General features: G+C 40.2%; 1 protein-coding gene across 1 annotated transcript in view; it reads left to right on the forward strand.

Annotated features, from left to right (window-relative positions):
* LARS1 (leucyl-tRNA synthetase 1) overlaps positions 1-18,531 on the forward strand; it is a 1,303,086-nt gene that overhangs the window by 1,123,431 nt on the left and 161,124 nt on the right. Inside the window, exon 26 of the mRNA XM_044064023.1 lies at positions 13,770-13,910. Coding sequence (XP_043919958.1) covers positions 13,770-13,910 — 141 coding nt within the window. The remainder of the gene's footprint in view (positions 1-13,769; positions 13,911-18,531) is intronic.

Raw genomic sequence — 18,531 nt, forward strand, 5'->3', positions numbered from 1 at the left:
TGAAGAATAATTTTAACAGACACTTTAAGTTACCTCCATCTTGCATCAATGGGACTGTTACTAATTGCTGTTTACCTTCAGCACAAGAAATACAGTTCTCACGATGTGCTTCTCTGGTACTATATCTAACCCAAGATAACCATTCATTATGGTGTACGAATCCCATCTCGAGTAACAATTGTTCTTTTGTGAAGGCAAAATCTGCTTTATTTGTAGCATTCTTAAGGCTTTGTACTTTAAGTTGGAGGGTCCCCAAAGGATCAGTTCTAGTTGGAAGAGACACTCCGATTCCATAAACTCCTGAATCACTTTCTTGTGGTGCCACAATGGTTATAGTAACTACTCCGGTACCTTGGAAATGCGCAATTGTTATTCTTTGTTGCCTGCTTTTATCTTTCTCTGGTATCACTGCACCGCTTGTTTCCCATCCATTCACATCTGTTGACCACCAAACACTTGACCAGGACATACAGTCTTTGTTGCACAAGTATTTTGCATGAGTCAAGAAATTATTATTGTTCCATTTAGAACAGTCCAAAATTCCTTCACAAAGTTTCACCTTAAACATAGTAGTAACACCTGTTTGTGCTTGCAGCACCACCATTCCTTTTTCTCTTGCAACTGTGCCTGCTCGTATGGACATATTTACTTTCGCCACCAAAATCATCATCATGTGACAGTTCAAGTACCAGTTGAACATGGCCATCCTCCCTAAGGACTACCTCACGCCGTTGGTTTCTTCACTGGGTTTGAGACGAACTAACCCCTATTGGCCTAATTCCCCCTTTGTAGCCAGACTTTGCGCTCAGAGGTCCGGTGGAGTTTGACCAATATTAATAACAGAAGGAAGAGCCTTGAGTTTTTTTACAGTGGGTGATATGAATCCACAAAGTTCTCTCAGCGATCTTTACAGCCGTAGGTGTCGAGATAAGTACTTGGTATGGGCCTTCCCACTTGGGGGATGACCAATTCTTTCTCTTCACAATTCGGATCCACACCCAGTCCCCGGGTGCCACGCTTAGCAAGGTTTCATTTCTGGAATCTGCAAAGGAGTCATTGGTTACAAGAGATTTGACATTTAGCAGCTTCTTCATATAATCCGCTAGTTCCTCACCCCCCTCACATTCCGCTGGCAACAATCCTTGCCACTGCGGGACGTAATATGGTCTCCCAAACAAATGTTCAAATGGTGTAAGTTCTTTGTAGGAAGGTGAGATTCGCATGTACAGGAGTGCCAACGGAAGGCACGCAGTCCCATGACCTATGTGTTTCTGCCATTAGTTTGCGGAGCTTACTCTTCAAGACACCGTTGTGTCTTTCCACCAGTCCAGCTGATTGGGGATGGTAAGTACAATGATTTTTGAGATCAATTTGAAACACATGACCCAATTTCTGAACAATCTGGTTAACAAAATGAGACCCATTATCACTGTAAATGCGTCTTGGTAGGCCAAAACGGGGAATTATTTCTGTAGTCAAAAGCTTTGCTACTGTTTGTGCATTCAGATGCTTCACTGGAAAAGCTTCTACCCATTTAGAAAAAGCATCAATAATGACCAAACAGCACCTTTTTCCCTCTGAGGGTGTCAATTCAATAAAGTCCATACAGAGTGTGTGGAATGGGTACGGAGGGGTAGGGAATGCCTGCTGAGACTTCTTAACTCTCCCCTGAGCATGATACTTTGCACATAATAAATAAGATAAACAGAATTGCTTTGCATAAGTTGAAAACCCTTTACACCAAAACACCTTAGACACTATTTGAATCATCGTCTGTAATCCTACATGGGCAGGTCCATGGCTAACCAATGCTGCATACCTAAAAAGGTTTGAGGGTAATACCATTTTGCCATCTGATGCCCTATATAACTCATTCTGTTGAGTGATACCATATTTTACCCAACGACATTTTTCCTTCTGTGTCGTCAATGTTTGCATTACTTTTAGTGTCTCTAAGTCTAAGAGGTGTCCGGGCTCTAAATCATTGTCATGTAAAAGCAAATCATTTTCTTGAGCTGCCTTTTTTGCAGCCATATCAGCAAGGGCATTTCCCCTGAAGACAGGATTTTTTCTGTTGGTATGTGCAGAACATTTACATATCGCTATCTGAAGTGGTAGAGTTGCACTGTATCTAACAACTGTAAAATTAAATCTCTGTGATTTATTGGTTTGCCTGTCACAGTAACCATTCCCCTATTCTTCCATAGTTGAGTGAAAACATGTACAGTGGAGAAAGCATATTGACTATCTGCATAAATTGTCACTTTTTTACCCTCCCCTAAGGTACAAGCTCGAGTCAAAGCCACCAACTCAGCTGCCTGTGCAGAATAAATGTTTGACAATCCTTTTGCCTCCAAAACTTCAGTTTCTGTGGTGACATTGCTGCATACCTTACTAGTGTTTTTCCTACAGTGTCTTTCTTTGCTGATCCGTCTACAAACAAAACGAGATCAGAATCTATCAACGGAATATCCATTAAATCTGGTCGGGGAAGTACTTTGTCATGAATGCTCTCTAAACAAACGTGTGGAGTACCTTCTTCTGGAGTCGGCAAAGTGCCGGATTAAGAGTAGTAGTACATCTTTCTATGGTCATATGAGGCTGTGTCAGCAGCACTGTCATACACGACAAATGTCGACTAGGAGATAAAAAGGTTATCTTATCTTATCTTGCAAAAGTATAGTAGCTACTGAATGTGGAACCCGCAATTCTAATGGGTGAAACAAAACTAATGATGCTGAGGCTTGTATTGCCATGACGGCCGCCACCACAGCTTGAACACAATGCGGCAATGCCCTTGCAACAGGATCTAATCTGGAGGAGTAGAAAGCTATCGGCCTCTGTTTATCCCCATGTACTTGTACCAGAACCGAAGTCATATATCCTCCCTTACAATCAACCATTTGTACACACGGCTTAGAATAGTTCGGAAAACCCAAAACGGAGGATCCTGCTATCAATGGCTTAATTCTAATAAATGCCTGTATTGCCTTATTTGTCCACTGTATATTATTCTTAGCCACCATGGGAGTATCATAGATCAGTGCAGTCAATGGCCCTACTTCCTCAGCATAGTTAGGGATCCAACTTCTACAAAAATTAGTCACACCTAAAAAGGACATCATCTCCCGCTTAGTCATAGGCATAGGTGCCTCAAGAATTGCTTGTTTTCTTTTGTTCTCCAATTGTCTACCTGCCTGCGAAATTAAATACCCAAATACTTTACTTGTGCTTTCCACAATTGTAACTTTTCTTTATTTACCTTATGTCCTTGCTCAGCTAAAAAACTAAGAAGGGCAAGGGTATCCTTTCTACAACTTTCCTGCGTGGGTGAGGCCAACAAAATATAATCTACATACAACAGAACCTGGCTTCCCTCTGGGGGAACAAACTTTGCCAAATTCGCAGCCATTTCTTGTGCGAATATTGTCGGACTCTCACAATAGGCCTGTGGCAATCTGGTGTAGGTGTATCTTTTACCTTGATAAGTGAATGCAAACCAAAATCTACTCTCCTTATGTAGTGGTATGGAGAAAAAGGCATTCCTTATATCTATGACAGAAAAATATCTGTGCTGAGGTAATAAATCATTAAGTAATGTATAGGGGTCAGGGACCACCGGTGCTCTTGGGATCACAGCCGAATTAACTGCTTGTAAATCCTGAACCAACCTCCATGACCCATCTGGTTTCTTTACAGGAAACAACAGAGTATTGCAGGGCGAATCTGGGCATTTGGCAAGAATTCCTACCTGTTTTAGCTGCTCACTGACTGGCTTAATTCCATCCTCTGCTTGTTTACTTAGCGGGTATTGGTGCTTACGATGTCTAAAATCTGACTTTGGAGTTATACAAACTTCACCTGCTGTTTTCATCAGTCCTACATCCCCTTTACCTTTTGACCATAAATCTACAGGTAAGGCACTTAACGCACTATCTTCCTCTTGAGTTAGGAGGATTTGTCATGCCATTTCTGTTTTGTCATCCCTGAGGTGCTCACTTGTTTGTGCCCAAGTCACCCAATTTAATCTTTGTACCTGGATCTGTTGATCCTTCAACTGACTTTCGGACATTGTGTCCCAATTTGTTACCTTTTTCGCCAAATCTACCCAATGTGTCCCCACTGCTTTAGTAATTGAAATAAGTAGGCTATAACCTGAGCGATATAAAGAACTCATTTCCTTGGTCCAAGTACAGGTCACTACTGTATTACCTTGCTTATCCCAAAACATATCATTCAAAATTATCCTTGCACATTTGTGCCTAAAGAATTCTTTTTCAAATTCTTTATCCGGACCAGGGGCCTGTCTGTAGTACATAGTACAATGTAAGTGCGCCGCAACCTGCGGTGACCCGCTCCTAAATTTACTTAAAGCTAGGTTGATCAAATCTGTATCAACCCTCCCCGGCCCGTTTGAAATCAAGTCCTGGCTATACCAGTAAAACAAGTCTTGTACTCCTTGTACCACCAAGCCATCTGCTAACCTTTTCGCCTCAATGCCTTTAGGTGTGGGAATTGCCGCTATTCCAAACAAATGCATCAATTCTCTTCCCAGCAAATTACCTGGACAAACTTTTGATATAATTACCCTACACCTAACAGTTTGGTTTGTTTGCAGATCTGTGAACAATAGAGGATGAGACAGTGGTTCCTTACAGATTTTCCCATTTGCTGCTTTCACAAGGACAAACTCATCTGTTCCGCAGTTCGGGGGTAGAACTGCTGGACCCAAAAGTGTACGAGATGCACCTGAATCACATAAAAACTCCACTTTCTGTCCCTCAACCAAAAACTCAATCATGGGTTTTTGATCCAGATGCATAGCAATACCCAAATGTGCCAGGTTTATGACTTCACAGTCACAATCCCGCCCTTCCTTAATTTCCTGGGTGTCCTGACATTCATCTCAGAGAGTGTCTGCCTCATCATCATCACAATCATTCTCCCTTTCTTCTTCTCTACAATAATCACAATAATGAATTTGGCGCTTTCCTTTACTATCATATAGTCATGCGGAGCCCTTGTTCGTAAGCTGTGGGGGATGTTGCCACTGTTCGCAGTCGGCAGCAAAGTGCCCACGTCTACCGCATTTAAAACTTTCTCCACGTTTTAACCTCCCCTCATATTCCTCTGAATGTCCACCCTGTTTATACGACGTGTCCCATTTCGGGCCCCCATGTTTTTGTACGCCACCACGGTTCCCTTGCCCCCTTTGGTCCTGTACCAAAAATATACCACCATCATCCCCTACTGCTAACACTTGTACTTTCTTTTTCTTTTTTAAATTGAAATGTCGCTCAGCATGCCGTGCATATTCAAGCAAAGGTTGAAGTCTACATGTTCTGTGATCAACCATATGCTTAGTTATAAAACTATTTATTGGAGCCTTACAACCTTTAAGAAAAGCGTTTTTCAATTGCTGTTCGTACGGACTATCAGTAGTCTGATCCTGCGGAATCATCATTCCACAATGGTTATTGAACACTTCTGTCAATCTTACAATATAGTGATCTACAGATTCATCATCATTTTGGATGCACTGATTTATTACTGTCCGATCTGCTCTTGGACGCCACTTATCAGAAATTCTCTTCAACAGATCAGTGACTCGCGTGTCTAACACCCCAGAATTATGCTTTAATCTAGTGCCGTCATCTGCCTTACATGTCCAAGTACCACAAACTAAGTGCCAATCTGGACCCAGGATTTGTCACACTACTTGTTCTACTTCTAAACCATTTAGATGATAACTTAAACGCATACCAACTATGTCCTCAGAAAACTTTTGAAAATTAACCTTGGGATGAGGAATACCATCCATAGCTCGTTTTATATCCTCTCTAGCCCAGGGACGATAAACTAAAATAGTTGGCTCTTGTCCAACATCCCCTGCTTGTGGGTTTGCAACTTGTATTAAGGGAAGGGCTTCTGAGTGGTCAGGAAGTTTAATAGCCCAACGTCCTTGCCCTGCTGGTCCCGACATTAACTGCATAGGTTGGTCTACCTGTTGCAAAGCAACCTTGGGTACTACGGGAATTTGCGGGTAAATTGGAGGGGTCACAACGTTTCCTTGAGCAGCCAATAACCCACCCTGCTGTACAGATCCCACATCTTCAGACTGATATTGAGGAGGTTCCGCGGGTACAGCAGCAGCAACTTCCCCATATGGTGGGGCAGTTGCCTGCCTTTGTACCGCACAAACTGTATGCTCATCCTCCTTATCTAAAAATAAAGCTACTTTTCCACTTGGCACCAGTGATCCCTTTTGATTTATTTTTTTCTTTTTCCTGGCACTGTTTTTCTTTTATAGCTCGTTTATTTGCCTCTTCTAAAAGTTTTTGTGCTTGGGGAAATCCCATTTGTCTTTGTTTTTTAGTTCTAGTTCCCGCATGTCTTTTCAAATCTCTAACCAATTTTGCACAGGCATTCTTATTCAGTGTAACATCAAAATCATATCTCGACTTCCACTTTTTCAAAAATTTAACATTATTTTTGTTTAAAACTTTCATATACTTAGCATCAACATTTAAACAGGCATCACTCTCACACTTGCAGCAACTCGAACCCATGTTTCCCCTAGATTTCTTATTTTACCTTCCCCCTTTTTTTATTTTTTTCTCAGGTATTTAGGACTGTATCAAAATTATTTTACAGGGCTTATTATAAAATGGGACTATCTTAACGGGTGACCCTAACAAAATAATCTTAACAAGTAATCCTACCCATCCTTAACTAAAAATAAAACCTTGTCGACAAGATTAAATTAAATTAAAAGAAATTTATTTTTTTCATCCTACCTGAACCAGATGAGACTCCGTTTCCCCTTTTCGTTCAGAAACCGTCCCTCAGATAGGGATCAGAGAGCGGCCGGCCTCTTTTCAACGACAATTCAGTTGGAGGACTTTCAGTCGAGGGAATCTTAAGATGAGAAACCCTCACCTGCACAGGATTTTCGGTCTCTCTGTCGGTCTGATCTGTATCTTCGTAGAGGTTTCCGGTCCGAAGGACCAAAATGTCAGAAGAAAAAATTCAAACGAGTTGCATCTGCCTCAGGTGATGAACTTCCCTTTATTAACAGCTAACCAGATTGCACAGCATGTTGGCCAAGATGTCTGGTCTGGACTGATCTGATCTTCTCTGATCAACTTGTTTACTGACATCAACTTTTATACTGCAAGCAAAACAACTTTTGTTACATTTCTGACCGTTGACAGTTGGCTATGAAAAACATATAGGATAAACATGTTTATCACAAATTACCTCAAACCCACAGCTAGCACAGAATGTTCAAGAAGTACAGAATGTTCAGTTCAACAACGGTAGCTCAAATTTTCCAGGACACACAGCCTGCCCCAGTAAATTAACTCTTACTCGACCGTGCGTCCTTATCCCAGGCTTCACTGAGCTATAACCAAATCTTTTTATTCTGAAATGCAGAAAACAGATATCATTCAGGTTCATAAGCAATGCTGCAATTTGTTTACAGATGATGCCCATCTTTGATAGGCATACCCCAACAAATAACATGTTCACTTTGCAAGAACAGGAAAAAGACAAATAACAGTATGTTTTTAAAACTTTTTCTCTTAACAAGTTGTATATGTCCTTTTCCCCACTGTAGTTCGACCCTGGAGTTGGTATATATAGTAAGGGGATGTGTTGGGGTTTAGCCCCCCCACATATTTTAAATATTTTGAACTATATACTTAGATACTTGCAGTTCCAATATATTACTTTTTTCCGAATGTAATGTATACTTAAAATATGTGGGGGGGGAGGCTACGGCCCCCCCCCAAGATTCCCTTACTATATATATACTAACTCCAGGGTCGCATTACAGTTGGGAAAAGGCCATATATAACTTTCAGTGAAAGGTGTTTCATTGAGTTGAGTTTTCAGTGAATTGTGCATTCAGTGATTTGTGTTCAGTCATTTGAGTTTCAGTGAAATATGCATTTAGTGAAATGTCCTAAACCCATATTTATATATATATGTATATATATATATATATATATATATATGTATATAAATATATATATATATATATATATATACATATTTATATGTATACACACACACACACAAACACATATATATATTTTATATATATATATATATATATATATATATATATATATGTATATACACACATACACACAGACACACGCACACATACATACATATATATATATATATATATATCTACATATATATATATATATATATATATATATATATATATATATATATATATATATATATATATATATATATATTTATGCCCACATGTATTTAAATTTATGTTCTGATATTTAGCTTCACGTTACCAATACTTTTTAGGTTGCCTTAAGTGTTGAGTGTGTGTGTGTGACCCTTTGGTTTTGCTTTAAGGCTTGTTTAGGTTAGGAAGCCTTCCTTTCAGTTGGCTCCCGTTTAAGTTATTGGGTGTCGTGTGTGTGTGTGTGTGGCGTTATTTCCATAATGTCAAAGCAAAAAGGGGAACCATCTGGTTTCAAAAAATGCCCTACGTGTTCCCGAACAATGTCCATTACAGATGGGCATACAGACTGCGTTTGTTGTTTTGGAACAATCCATCTGCAGGAAACATGCTCTATATGTTATTCATTTAGCTCTAAGGTTTTACAAGAAAATAAGAATAAGTTAATTTTGAGAGGCTTAATTAACGCTTCTTTTGAGGAAGCCTTGAACAAGGCTGAAAGTTCACCCAAACCTCATGCATAGAGGTAGTCTCCTCCTCCTACGTCATTGGAGCCATCGACAAAACAGCCCTGGATGTCTCCAACAACCACTAAAAAATCTGATTAAGACGGGCCTACCATTTCAGTTCCATGTGTGTCTTAACTGACGGTCTTCACAGAATGGAACTGCTCTCCCTGACTCTTAGGTCTCCTCTGCTCCAATCAGTGGCATCGGCTTCATCTTCCAGATCCTCCAGGAGCTTATCAGAATTCAATGTGGATCTCATGGTACAGAGGTTACTGCAGACACTGGCACTTCCTAAATAATTGTTGGGACCGACTCAGGTGACCTTGGAGCCGACGGTGCCCGTTCCTGTATGCTTCTTTCCTTTTCTGACTCCAGTTTGAGTTTTAGATCTGGATAGCTTGGCACTGACAGTGATGAAACCGACTAAACTGAAATCTTCTAAAGGTTTTTCGATTCCGATCACTCTGACTACCTCTGAGCCCTCCGAGGTATCTAGGAGCCAACACTCACTGGTTAGGTCGAGTGGGGGGGGGTACACTCGGACTGAGCCTACCCCTTGAAGATTTGGCTGGATTGAGCTCGCCTCCTAGCTCAGTTTTGAAGCCAACCCCCATGGTACCGGGGCGATCATCAGATTCTTCAGAACCTGGGATTGTTTCGGGCATGGGAGGGGGGCCTTCGCAGCCATGAGGAGTGCTCTGTCTTCACGAACATCATCTATGCTGTCGGAACCAAGCATTCCGTCCCAGAAAGTACTGGTATCTGTCTCTGCACAGGCAATTACCCAACAGCGTAGAGACCTTGAGCCTCAGAAAGCCCCATTGGGTGAAACCCTTTCTTCTGAAACCTCTCTGGAATGCCCCACCAAAGAGATTCCCCAGAAGAAAACATGCAAGAGAAAGCATATAGACTCCCTGAATGAGTCTATTACATCGGGCATGGACCTCGAGGAGTCGGAAGGGTCCCCACGGTCGCCTTCTGAAGATGTATCCTTTGCGGACATTTTGTAAATCCTTAGAGAGGCGGCTGAAAGCCCGTTGCCCCTTCTGATGAGGAGTTCATGTACCTGAAAGCTTTTGGGTCTTGACCTTCAGTCACCTGGGTGTCTCCACCTTTCGATGAACTGATGGAATTAGTGTCTCGAAAGGAGTGAGATTCTCCAGATACAGTGGAGCCTTTCCCTCGGAGGCTTAAATTTATCACAGCGCCTGATGACAAAACCTTTGAGTACCTGTAGATGCTATGGTGGTGGCGGCGGCAGCCGCAAAGAATGAAATCTGAGACTTCTACATCTGTCCAAACCCCGAATAAGGAGACGAGGACCATGGACAGGTACGGGAAATGCATGTTTTCCTCAGCGACTTTCACCCTTAGGTCCCTGAACTACCTCATGCTTTTTATGAGACTTCAAAGAGATCTCCTGAAAGAGCTAGAACATACTTTACAGGGTGCAGTAGCTGCGGGGGTAGTAGACAATGTTTCCTCCCAGCTTGCCACCCTAAATTCAGTGGTCAACTCATCCATGAGGCTCGTATCTTATGCAGCCGATGGAGCGAGCAGGTCAGCGGGTTCTGCAGGTGCCCTTAGGAGACATTCATGTATGCGCTTGTCTAATTTTGCAGAGCCCTTCAAGTCATCCATTGTCATCACCCCATGTGATGGCTCTTCCTTGTTCAGGCTTAAAGTAAAGGAAACACTTACCCGATGTGAACAAGAAGAAGCTCTCACTGCTGTAGGAGTCCTTTTTTTCCAGACTTTCTAGACCCTATCCCAAGGGTCAAAAGGGAGGGAAAATGTGTTTCCAAAAGTCCCAGAGGGCCTTTCAGGAGACATAGGGTGAACCTTCTTCCAGGGGCAGAGGAGGCGGTAATAATGCAACACTAAGCCCACGTGGCAGAGGGGGTCCACAGAACCAGGGTGACCGTAGGTCTTACTTCGGTAAAGCCTTTCAGGACCCCTGAAAGGAAGCCCGTCTGTCCTTCTCTGGAGGCAGTTGGGGTCATCTTTCTTTGTATCCAACAGACAAATGGATACAAAGCATTATATCCAGAGGCTACTTAATCCCCTTTTCAATGCCACCTTTGCAAACACAAAAAATCCTGGACGTTCCACCCAGTCACAGGGATCAAGCAACTGTTGAAATTCAAAAGTTGCTAGCAAAGAGAGTCATCCAATCAGTCCCTGCAGACCAAATAGGATCCGGAACTTACTCAAGATTCTTTCTAGTTCCAAAGAAAACAGGGGACTGGAGACCCATATTGGATCTCAGCAGACTAAACAAGTCAGTGGAGAAGACAAAGTTCAGGATGGTCACATTGCAGTCAATACTTCTCTTTTTAGGGGAAGACAACTGGATGTGCTAGATAGACCTCCAGTATACATAGTACCATATCAAAATGGACAGGCCACCCAGGAGGTACCTGCGCTTTCAGCTGGGAGCTAGTCATTACCAATTCCGAGCTGTGCCCTTTGGTCTCACTACAGCCCCCAGAGTGTTCACCAAATGCATGGCAGTAGTCATGGCTCACCTGAGATGTCAAAGATTCCAGGTGTTTCCATATCTAGATGACTGGCTCCTAACTGCCACCACCAAGCAACTACTTATTCAAGAGAGGAACAATACCTTAGAACTATGTGCTCAACTTGGCATTTCAGTGAATTAAGCAAAATCTGTCTTATTGCCATCACAACATAACTTTATAGGCACAGAAACAGACACAACAAACATATTGGTCAAGTTGCCTCTGGAACGCATTCAAACTCTTCATCTCCAGATCCGGGACCTCTTCAAGCCCAAAGTACAAGCAAAGACAGGCCTAAAATTTGAAGAACAGCCCGAGGCACTTGGCAGGACCATGAGTTAATTTGCACATCAATGTACTACAGATGAGAACAGTGCTCAAAGCGTTGCAAGCATTCCACGACTCTTTTCCGATTGGTATAATTGCAATACAAACAGACGATATGTCAGTAGTGTGGTACATAAACAAGGAGGAACCAGATCTTACCCACTCTGTCGAGAGGCCCTCAGAGTATGGCAGTGGGCGACGTCCTTCCAGCGTAGCAGAAATTATATTCTGTAGATGGTTCCGAACCCATCAGTATAGAATGAAGACGAGATGGATAACTCACATGGAACGTTATGGTTAGTACATAACTTTTTTTTTTGTACCACTGTTATTGTGACATTGTCTGTAGCTATTTAAGAGCTTAATATAGCAATAACCCATGGCTGGGTGTGGGCAATGCTGAATTTATTCACTGTTTGGTGTGGTGTGGTCACGAGGGTGAATCCCAAGTGAACAAATAAAGCCAGCCATGGGTAAAATCAGCATTACCATATGGCTTATTGCTATTATACAATGGTATTATTTAAGAATAAAGTTACTTGCTTTTCTTAAATAATGTCCTTGTATAATGGCGCCATGCTGCTCTTCTGCGTTTTTCCCCGGCAACTTGGGGCTTTATTGATATACTGCACATGCATATGGGAGTTATATTCCCACACTTACACAGTTCATCAGTGCTGTGTAAAGGAAGCAACAGAGAAAAGAAGATCTCCGTTGCTTGTTTTTGTTTAATTAAAAAAATGAAATTGGGAGACTTCAAATGTACGGGAGAGATAGGACAGAGAAAATACATAAGGATAATCAGGTATGTTTCTCTAGTTTTGCATAACATATCTAATTATCCTTGTATTTTTCTCTGTCTTGTTCTTTTGAAGTCTTTGTTTTTTTAAGTGTATTTTGTTTAAAAAAAAAATTTAAGAAAAATAACATTTCCACATTATGCATTAATAGAAGAATGTCCTGGTGAATGGACTTTTTTCCATTGGTATATGCTCGATTTACAGTGGGCATGCTGGTTGGGCTGACCAGTCAGCATGCTCGTTTTTGAATGTTAATGACCAGTCATTCTATAATAGACATTTCTTTCTTGTAGATGCTGGCTTCAGAAGGATGGCTTGAAGAATGTTAGCTTAAAAGACAGATGGTCAATTGAATTCAGGAGCTACTGACTTAAGATGTTATCAAAGATCTGAAGCTGTAATTAGTAGTTAAGCAACAGCTATTTCTCCTTATTACAGAATTTGATCAGTCTTGCCCCTCACTCCCCCCGACAAAGAGATGCACAATAATTGGAAAATGAATGAGTCACTGTTACAAAATAGCTAATAAGTTATTTTCTGGTATTTGCATCGTCACTGCACTGTAAGTATCTAGACAAATGCTGTAGAAACGTTTTGTACACAGTGTCTATTGGCCTGTTGGTGTGTATTTGTTCATACATTTATTAAATATTAAGGTTGGACAGGATATCCGCACACATTCACAGTTTGATAGAGCTGTTTAGGAGTGACTTGTTTTCTGATGCCTCAGCCATAGGCCTAACTCCTCAGTGGATGAAAATGGTTTTGTGAAGCCTGCTAACTCAGGTTTTCCTTGAAGTAGATTAAATTGGTTATTGAAGCTGCTAGTGTAGTTCTAGATCTTTGAGAGATAATCATTCAACAAGTTTAATCAATATGCATCATTGCTTATTTTACAAGTAGCTCTTTAATTTATAATTGTCCAATTTCTGATTTATTTATTTTCTACATTGTGGGTCATGGCACATTTTGGCCATTAGGGTGTACTTTTTTTTTTTTTTGTGAATTATATCTTTGTTAATGCTCTTTAATTGAAGATCATCATAAGGAGAGACATCTTAAGTAAAAAAAAAAAAAAAATCTTTCAGAATCAAAACCTTTGAGTACCTTCTAGTGAAATTGAGGACATTCTTTGTATTCTGCCTGTTGATTGAGAATCTTTTGATTCTGCCTGTTGATTGAGAATCTTTTGAAAGTCTGATATTGAGAGGGGTGCCCATGTAATTTAACTTTTTAAAGGAGATATGGCTGACTTGTCTATATTTTCTATTCACTGAGTATTTATTTTGTAAAGGACAGGATGGCTGAGCTAAATGCCTTGATCTCACATGTAAATATTTATTACCTACATAAAGAGATGCTAATTAACTGGTTTTGTATTTTTGCTTTTTAGCCTGATTCCATTATGAAGGCTTCATGGCCAGTAGCCAGTCCATTTGATGAGATCCTTATCCGTTCTTCCCAATATCTAATGGAAACAGCACATGAGCTGCGACTGCGGCTAAAGAACTATATGGCCCCACCCAAGGGAAAGGTAAAAAAACAATTGCTATATAATTCCTCATAGTAAAGTTAAGCATCAGTTTTTAGAAAGAAAAGCAGAGTAAGAGGATTTCTTTATATAAATATGCACACTGTAGATTGGTATGGTATTTGTCCAGACAGAATTAACACAGTGCATGTTCTTATAGCCATAGCAGGTACTTTGTGCATGGTAAACAACATTGTTTCCCATGTATGTCACTCATTGAGCTCTCAGATATTGAACATCAGTTTAACAGGAAAGGCATTTATAGATGTTAGGATTTTTGAGTATAGTTCAATAGCTGGACAAGTTAACTGATTTTTCTCTTACACTTTTGGTAGGAGAAAGTCAAAAGGGCATTTTCTTTAAACCAGTGTCATTCAGCAAGTCTTTCCTTGAGTAAATACCTTTTGCCACTGCGTGGAGATTTCATGGAGAAATTTTTTGCAGTGGTCATGGACTGGGAAATCTCCATCAGAACATGCTAATATAGACATTGATAGAGGCACATTTATAGGAGGACGGGTATTTCCCTTACTCTTAATTTCTTTCCCACATCCATGTTTAGAAGTGTAGAAAGAACTTGCAAGAGCAAAACACTGCCTTCATGTTTCATTTATTTTTTTTTAGCATGTGTAAAATTGTGTTAGTCAATTTTCTTGGTAGTTTTGCCTCTCGTGAAGCATTATTTTCTTCTTGCTGCTACAATCATTGGACGAAAACAAGTTCTTTGTGTTCTGCTTGGCACATGATCAGACGTGAAGTTTTGTGGGCCTAGTTCCTTTTAAATAGGACATTTTGTTAACCAGTTAATACCCACTGGGCACAACTAACTGCCTGTATTCAAAGGCCTGTAAGTGCAGATTTCACTGATTTCAAGTCCAAATCCAGATGTATGATGTTTATCAGCAAGTCATATTCTTATCCAACACTATCAGTAGTATGCGACCCTATGATGGCTTGTTATTTTCTTTCCTTTTTATCAACATCTTTATTTTCCTCCAACCTGCTGACTGGATACTGGGTGTGTGGCCATGATTTCACCTGCTACAGCAACTCACTCTAGCTCTGTCCTTGTCATGCTTGGTCTGGTTACACTGGGTGACTGTATTTCTTAGAGTCAGTAGACTCTGTCTCTCCGGAAGGTTGCAGTATGTGACTGTGAGACAAGAAGCTTCTGTTTTAGGCTTATGTTTCAGTGTTGTGTGTGCCCTACTAATGTATCCCTAGAGGGTACTAGAAACCTTGAGAGGTGTCCCATCACTGTTGGTTCAGAGTTTCTTGAGGGATTGTAAGTGCACCCATTGCATATTCCCAGATGAAGTGCTTATGTGACACACACTGGGTATGTTAAGTCTTATGCAAAAAAAATCCTAATGGCTGCCTTGTTTTGCCATGCCATGATTATTTTTCTACTGGTTGGGAGTGATTGGACGGAGTTGTGATGGCCAGAGTGTCAGTGGTGCAATAGGTGTGCCACACTTGCCTTTGGTGTGGTAATTGGTTTAACTTTTCTTGATTACCACACAAGTCATATGCTACTATATTTTGGGTGATGTCATTTGATTGGGATTCACAGTTGTGGGTGTACACCAGATGTAATGTACTACATTTAGCCTGCCCCTTAACATCACATAAGACAGCAGTGTGTATGTATGTATGCCTGTTTCTGTGTCTGCCATGGATGTCAATGTTTAGATCCCCCCAAACTACAAAAAAAAAAAGTTAGGACCTGTATGATACAGGAGAGTATCTGAATTATAATCTTCTGAATCTTGGAAGGCATCTCCAGGTAATGTTACTGGCACTGCAGTTGTTCAGCCATGCACAATGTGTGTTTTTGCCACCTCCCCCCCGATATCTTCTTGAAAATGTCCTACTGTAGCAACACTGTTGCCCTTGGTGCACAGACGATGTTTTTGTTAAGTATGTCAAGGAGACCACTTGTGCATGGTCCAGTGGTAGTGCTGGTAATTCGTTTAATGAATTGCAGTGTTATCATGGCCATATGTAAACCACACCACTGACAACCTATCTACTGGGCTGCACACTATTTCTGTGAAAAATGTTAAGCTATTTCAGTCTCCTGGTAAATCATTGCTTCTGTAGAGTTTTCATCACACCATGCCACCTTCCCCATTACCACTCTTCTCCCCTGGTTTTGCTGTATAATCTCACCTTTCCACCTTCTCTGTACACTATATTTCTTTTCTCCATTTTGTTCTTCATCCACTTTTCTACCTCTCACCCCTACTTTTACCTACATCAGCAACTTTAAAAGTGCACACTTTTATGCTCATTTTGTTATATGTGGAGTTCTGTCTTAAGACTGCTCTGGAAATGGGACATCATAGATGGATATTTCTGATTAACAAATATAAGTGTATTGCTCCTGCCCAGAAGGATCTGATTTTGATAGCCTGGTTAAGGATTCACTTGGAGTCATTAGAAATGATGGCAACACCCATTTTGAAAGCCTAAACATTGTCAGGTGCCATGATGGGGGTACCTAACCTGTCTTATCTCTTTTTCTGGAATAGGCTTTCCTTAAATATCAGCCAGGGTATTTCCCTGGCAACCTTTTAAAGCCAGTCTGGATGACGACACTTTTTCTACTGGATATGAGAAGGTATTGCACTTAATTGGGTGACACTTATTCTGCCATTATTGAATGGTATGATTTAGCTTCTTAGTGGTGTCATTGGCAGTAAGCTTAGTAAGAACATCCAAAACTATAAGTGTTATATGTCTTATTTTTATGTTCTTTATGACCACAGTGATCTTCATGGTGTCCTTTGTACATATGACAATACAGTTAATTTAGCTGACTATAATGTGTGGGAGGCTACAGAGTTGCAGCTCTCTCACAGATTTGTTTTTTGTTTCATTGTGTCAGGCCTCTGTCGCCTTTCCCTGTACTGGGAGACTGTCTCCAACAAGTATAGTTGAGTATTCTTTCCCTGTAGCTGAGCATGCTGCAAGGGATCGCTATTGAAATTTTAGCACTTGGAATACTGGGTACCGACATCCTGCCCAAAAAGACCAAAAATGAGGGGGAAGACAGAATATCCAACATTGCTCCTCTCCTTTAAATTTCTCCAAGATAGCCATTCCATGGATAAAAGGGAATATTTCACAAAATGGTCATTTCGAACTTAGTATATCAAAGTCCATTTTTTGGTCATTCAGTCTCAACATTTCAGGTCTCATTAAAGTGACTTCCAACATTTCAAACCATTTTCTGCTGCAAGTCGTAATGTTGGATTTTTTGCTGGCTGAGTATGAACCCCAGCTTGGCTTTGTTTTTGTTTTTTTTTTTGTATTTTTGTAACAAGAAGCATCTTTACTAAATTAGCACTTATGATCTAGGCAATTATACATTTATATAAATGAAAACAAACTGTATTGACTTAGTCCCAGTTGCAAGTATTTGGCATAGTTTTAGTTGCAAGCATTATACATCACTTATCTACCCAATCATTGTTAAACATTACATAGCTCATTCAAATGATGCCTTCTTTTGACCTTCATTCCACCCCTGTATGTATTGTGCCCACAATTCACATTTTTTCCTATGTAATTTGCTCCTACCCTTTTCTAAAGATCCCAATTCCAGTTGTTTTATCTCTGTTACTATATTCATTACTTCTAATACAGTTGGCTTAGACTTTGATTTCCATTTTCTAGTAATTGTTTTTTTGGCAGCCACCATAATTAGACTCAGCAAGGCCTTACTATTCCATGAATTCCTCTCTTTCCAACAGATAGGTGAGAAAGCACCAGTGTCTCATTTTTTTTCATTACGCTGTGTTTTTATTTTAGTTACTGGCACATAATCTGAAATAGTTGTTGGGTACGTATCAAGTCCTTCAATTAAATGTACATGTTCCTGTGAAATGTAAATTCTGTCTAGCCTAGCCCAGGTTTGTGTCTTGGTAAATAATATGTAAATTCACTCTGAACTCCTAGTAGTGAATTCACATCTTCCATGCCAAATATTTTCTTAAATTATTTGAAAATTCTACCCTCATTTGTTACATTTTCCCCTTCTGGGCCACCAGACACATCTTCACTGTTGCAAATCAAATTCCAGTCCCCACCTGTAAGTAATATTCCTTGCTGAAAGCTGATTATTTCTCCCAGAATTTCCATTATAGCAGTTTTAGGTAGAATATAAATACATGCAAGTGTAATTCTCCTCCCTTGCCATTAGCCCCTTAGTACTGCAAATCTACCATTGTTATCTTTGTTAACCTCTTCTATCACTATTGGAGCTCATCTTGCAATTAATATAAGCACTCCACTTTTCCTTTCCCCCGGGTATTCTACTGAATAATCTTTCTGAAAATCTTTATTAAATTCACATGTTCAATTCTTTCCAAGTATGTGTCCTGTAGCATAACTATTTGTACTCTACATTTTTTTTATATAGTTCTTTACTCTTTCTTTTTTGTATTTATCTGTGAAACGATTGACATTTAAAAACTTTACAGAAAGCATCATGGTCTTAAGTTTTTATTCCTACATTTTATATATAACAGCTTTTTGTTAAATGTGGAGTTCCAGTTTTTGTGTTACATGCATACACTGTTTGGCAGGTTGATCTTCTATGCAGTTGTTTCTTGTCATA

Source organism: Protopterus annectens, chromosome 2.part2 (assembly GCF_019279795.1).
Source record: "Protopterus annectens isolate FY-2018-M chromosome 2.part2, PAN1.0, whole genome shotgun sequence".
Lineage (NCBI taxonomy): Eukaryota > Metazoa > Chordata > Ceratodontiformes > Protopteridae > Protopterus > Protopterus annectens.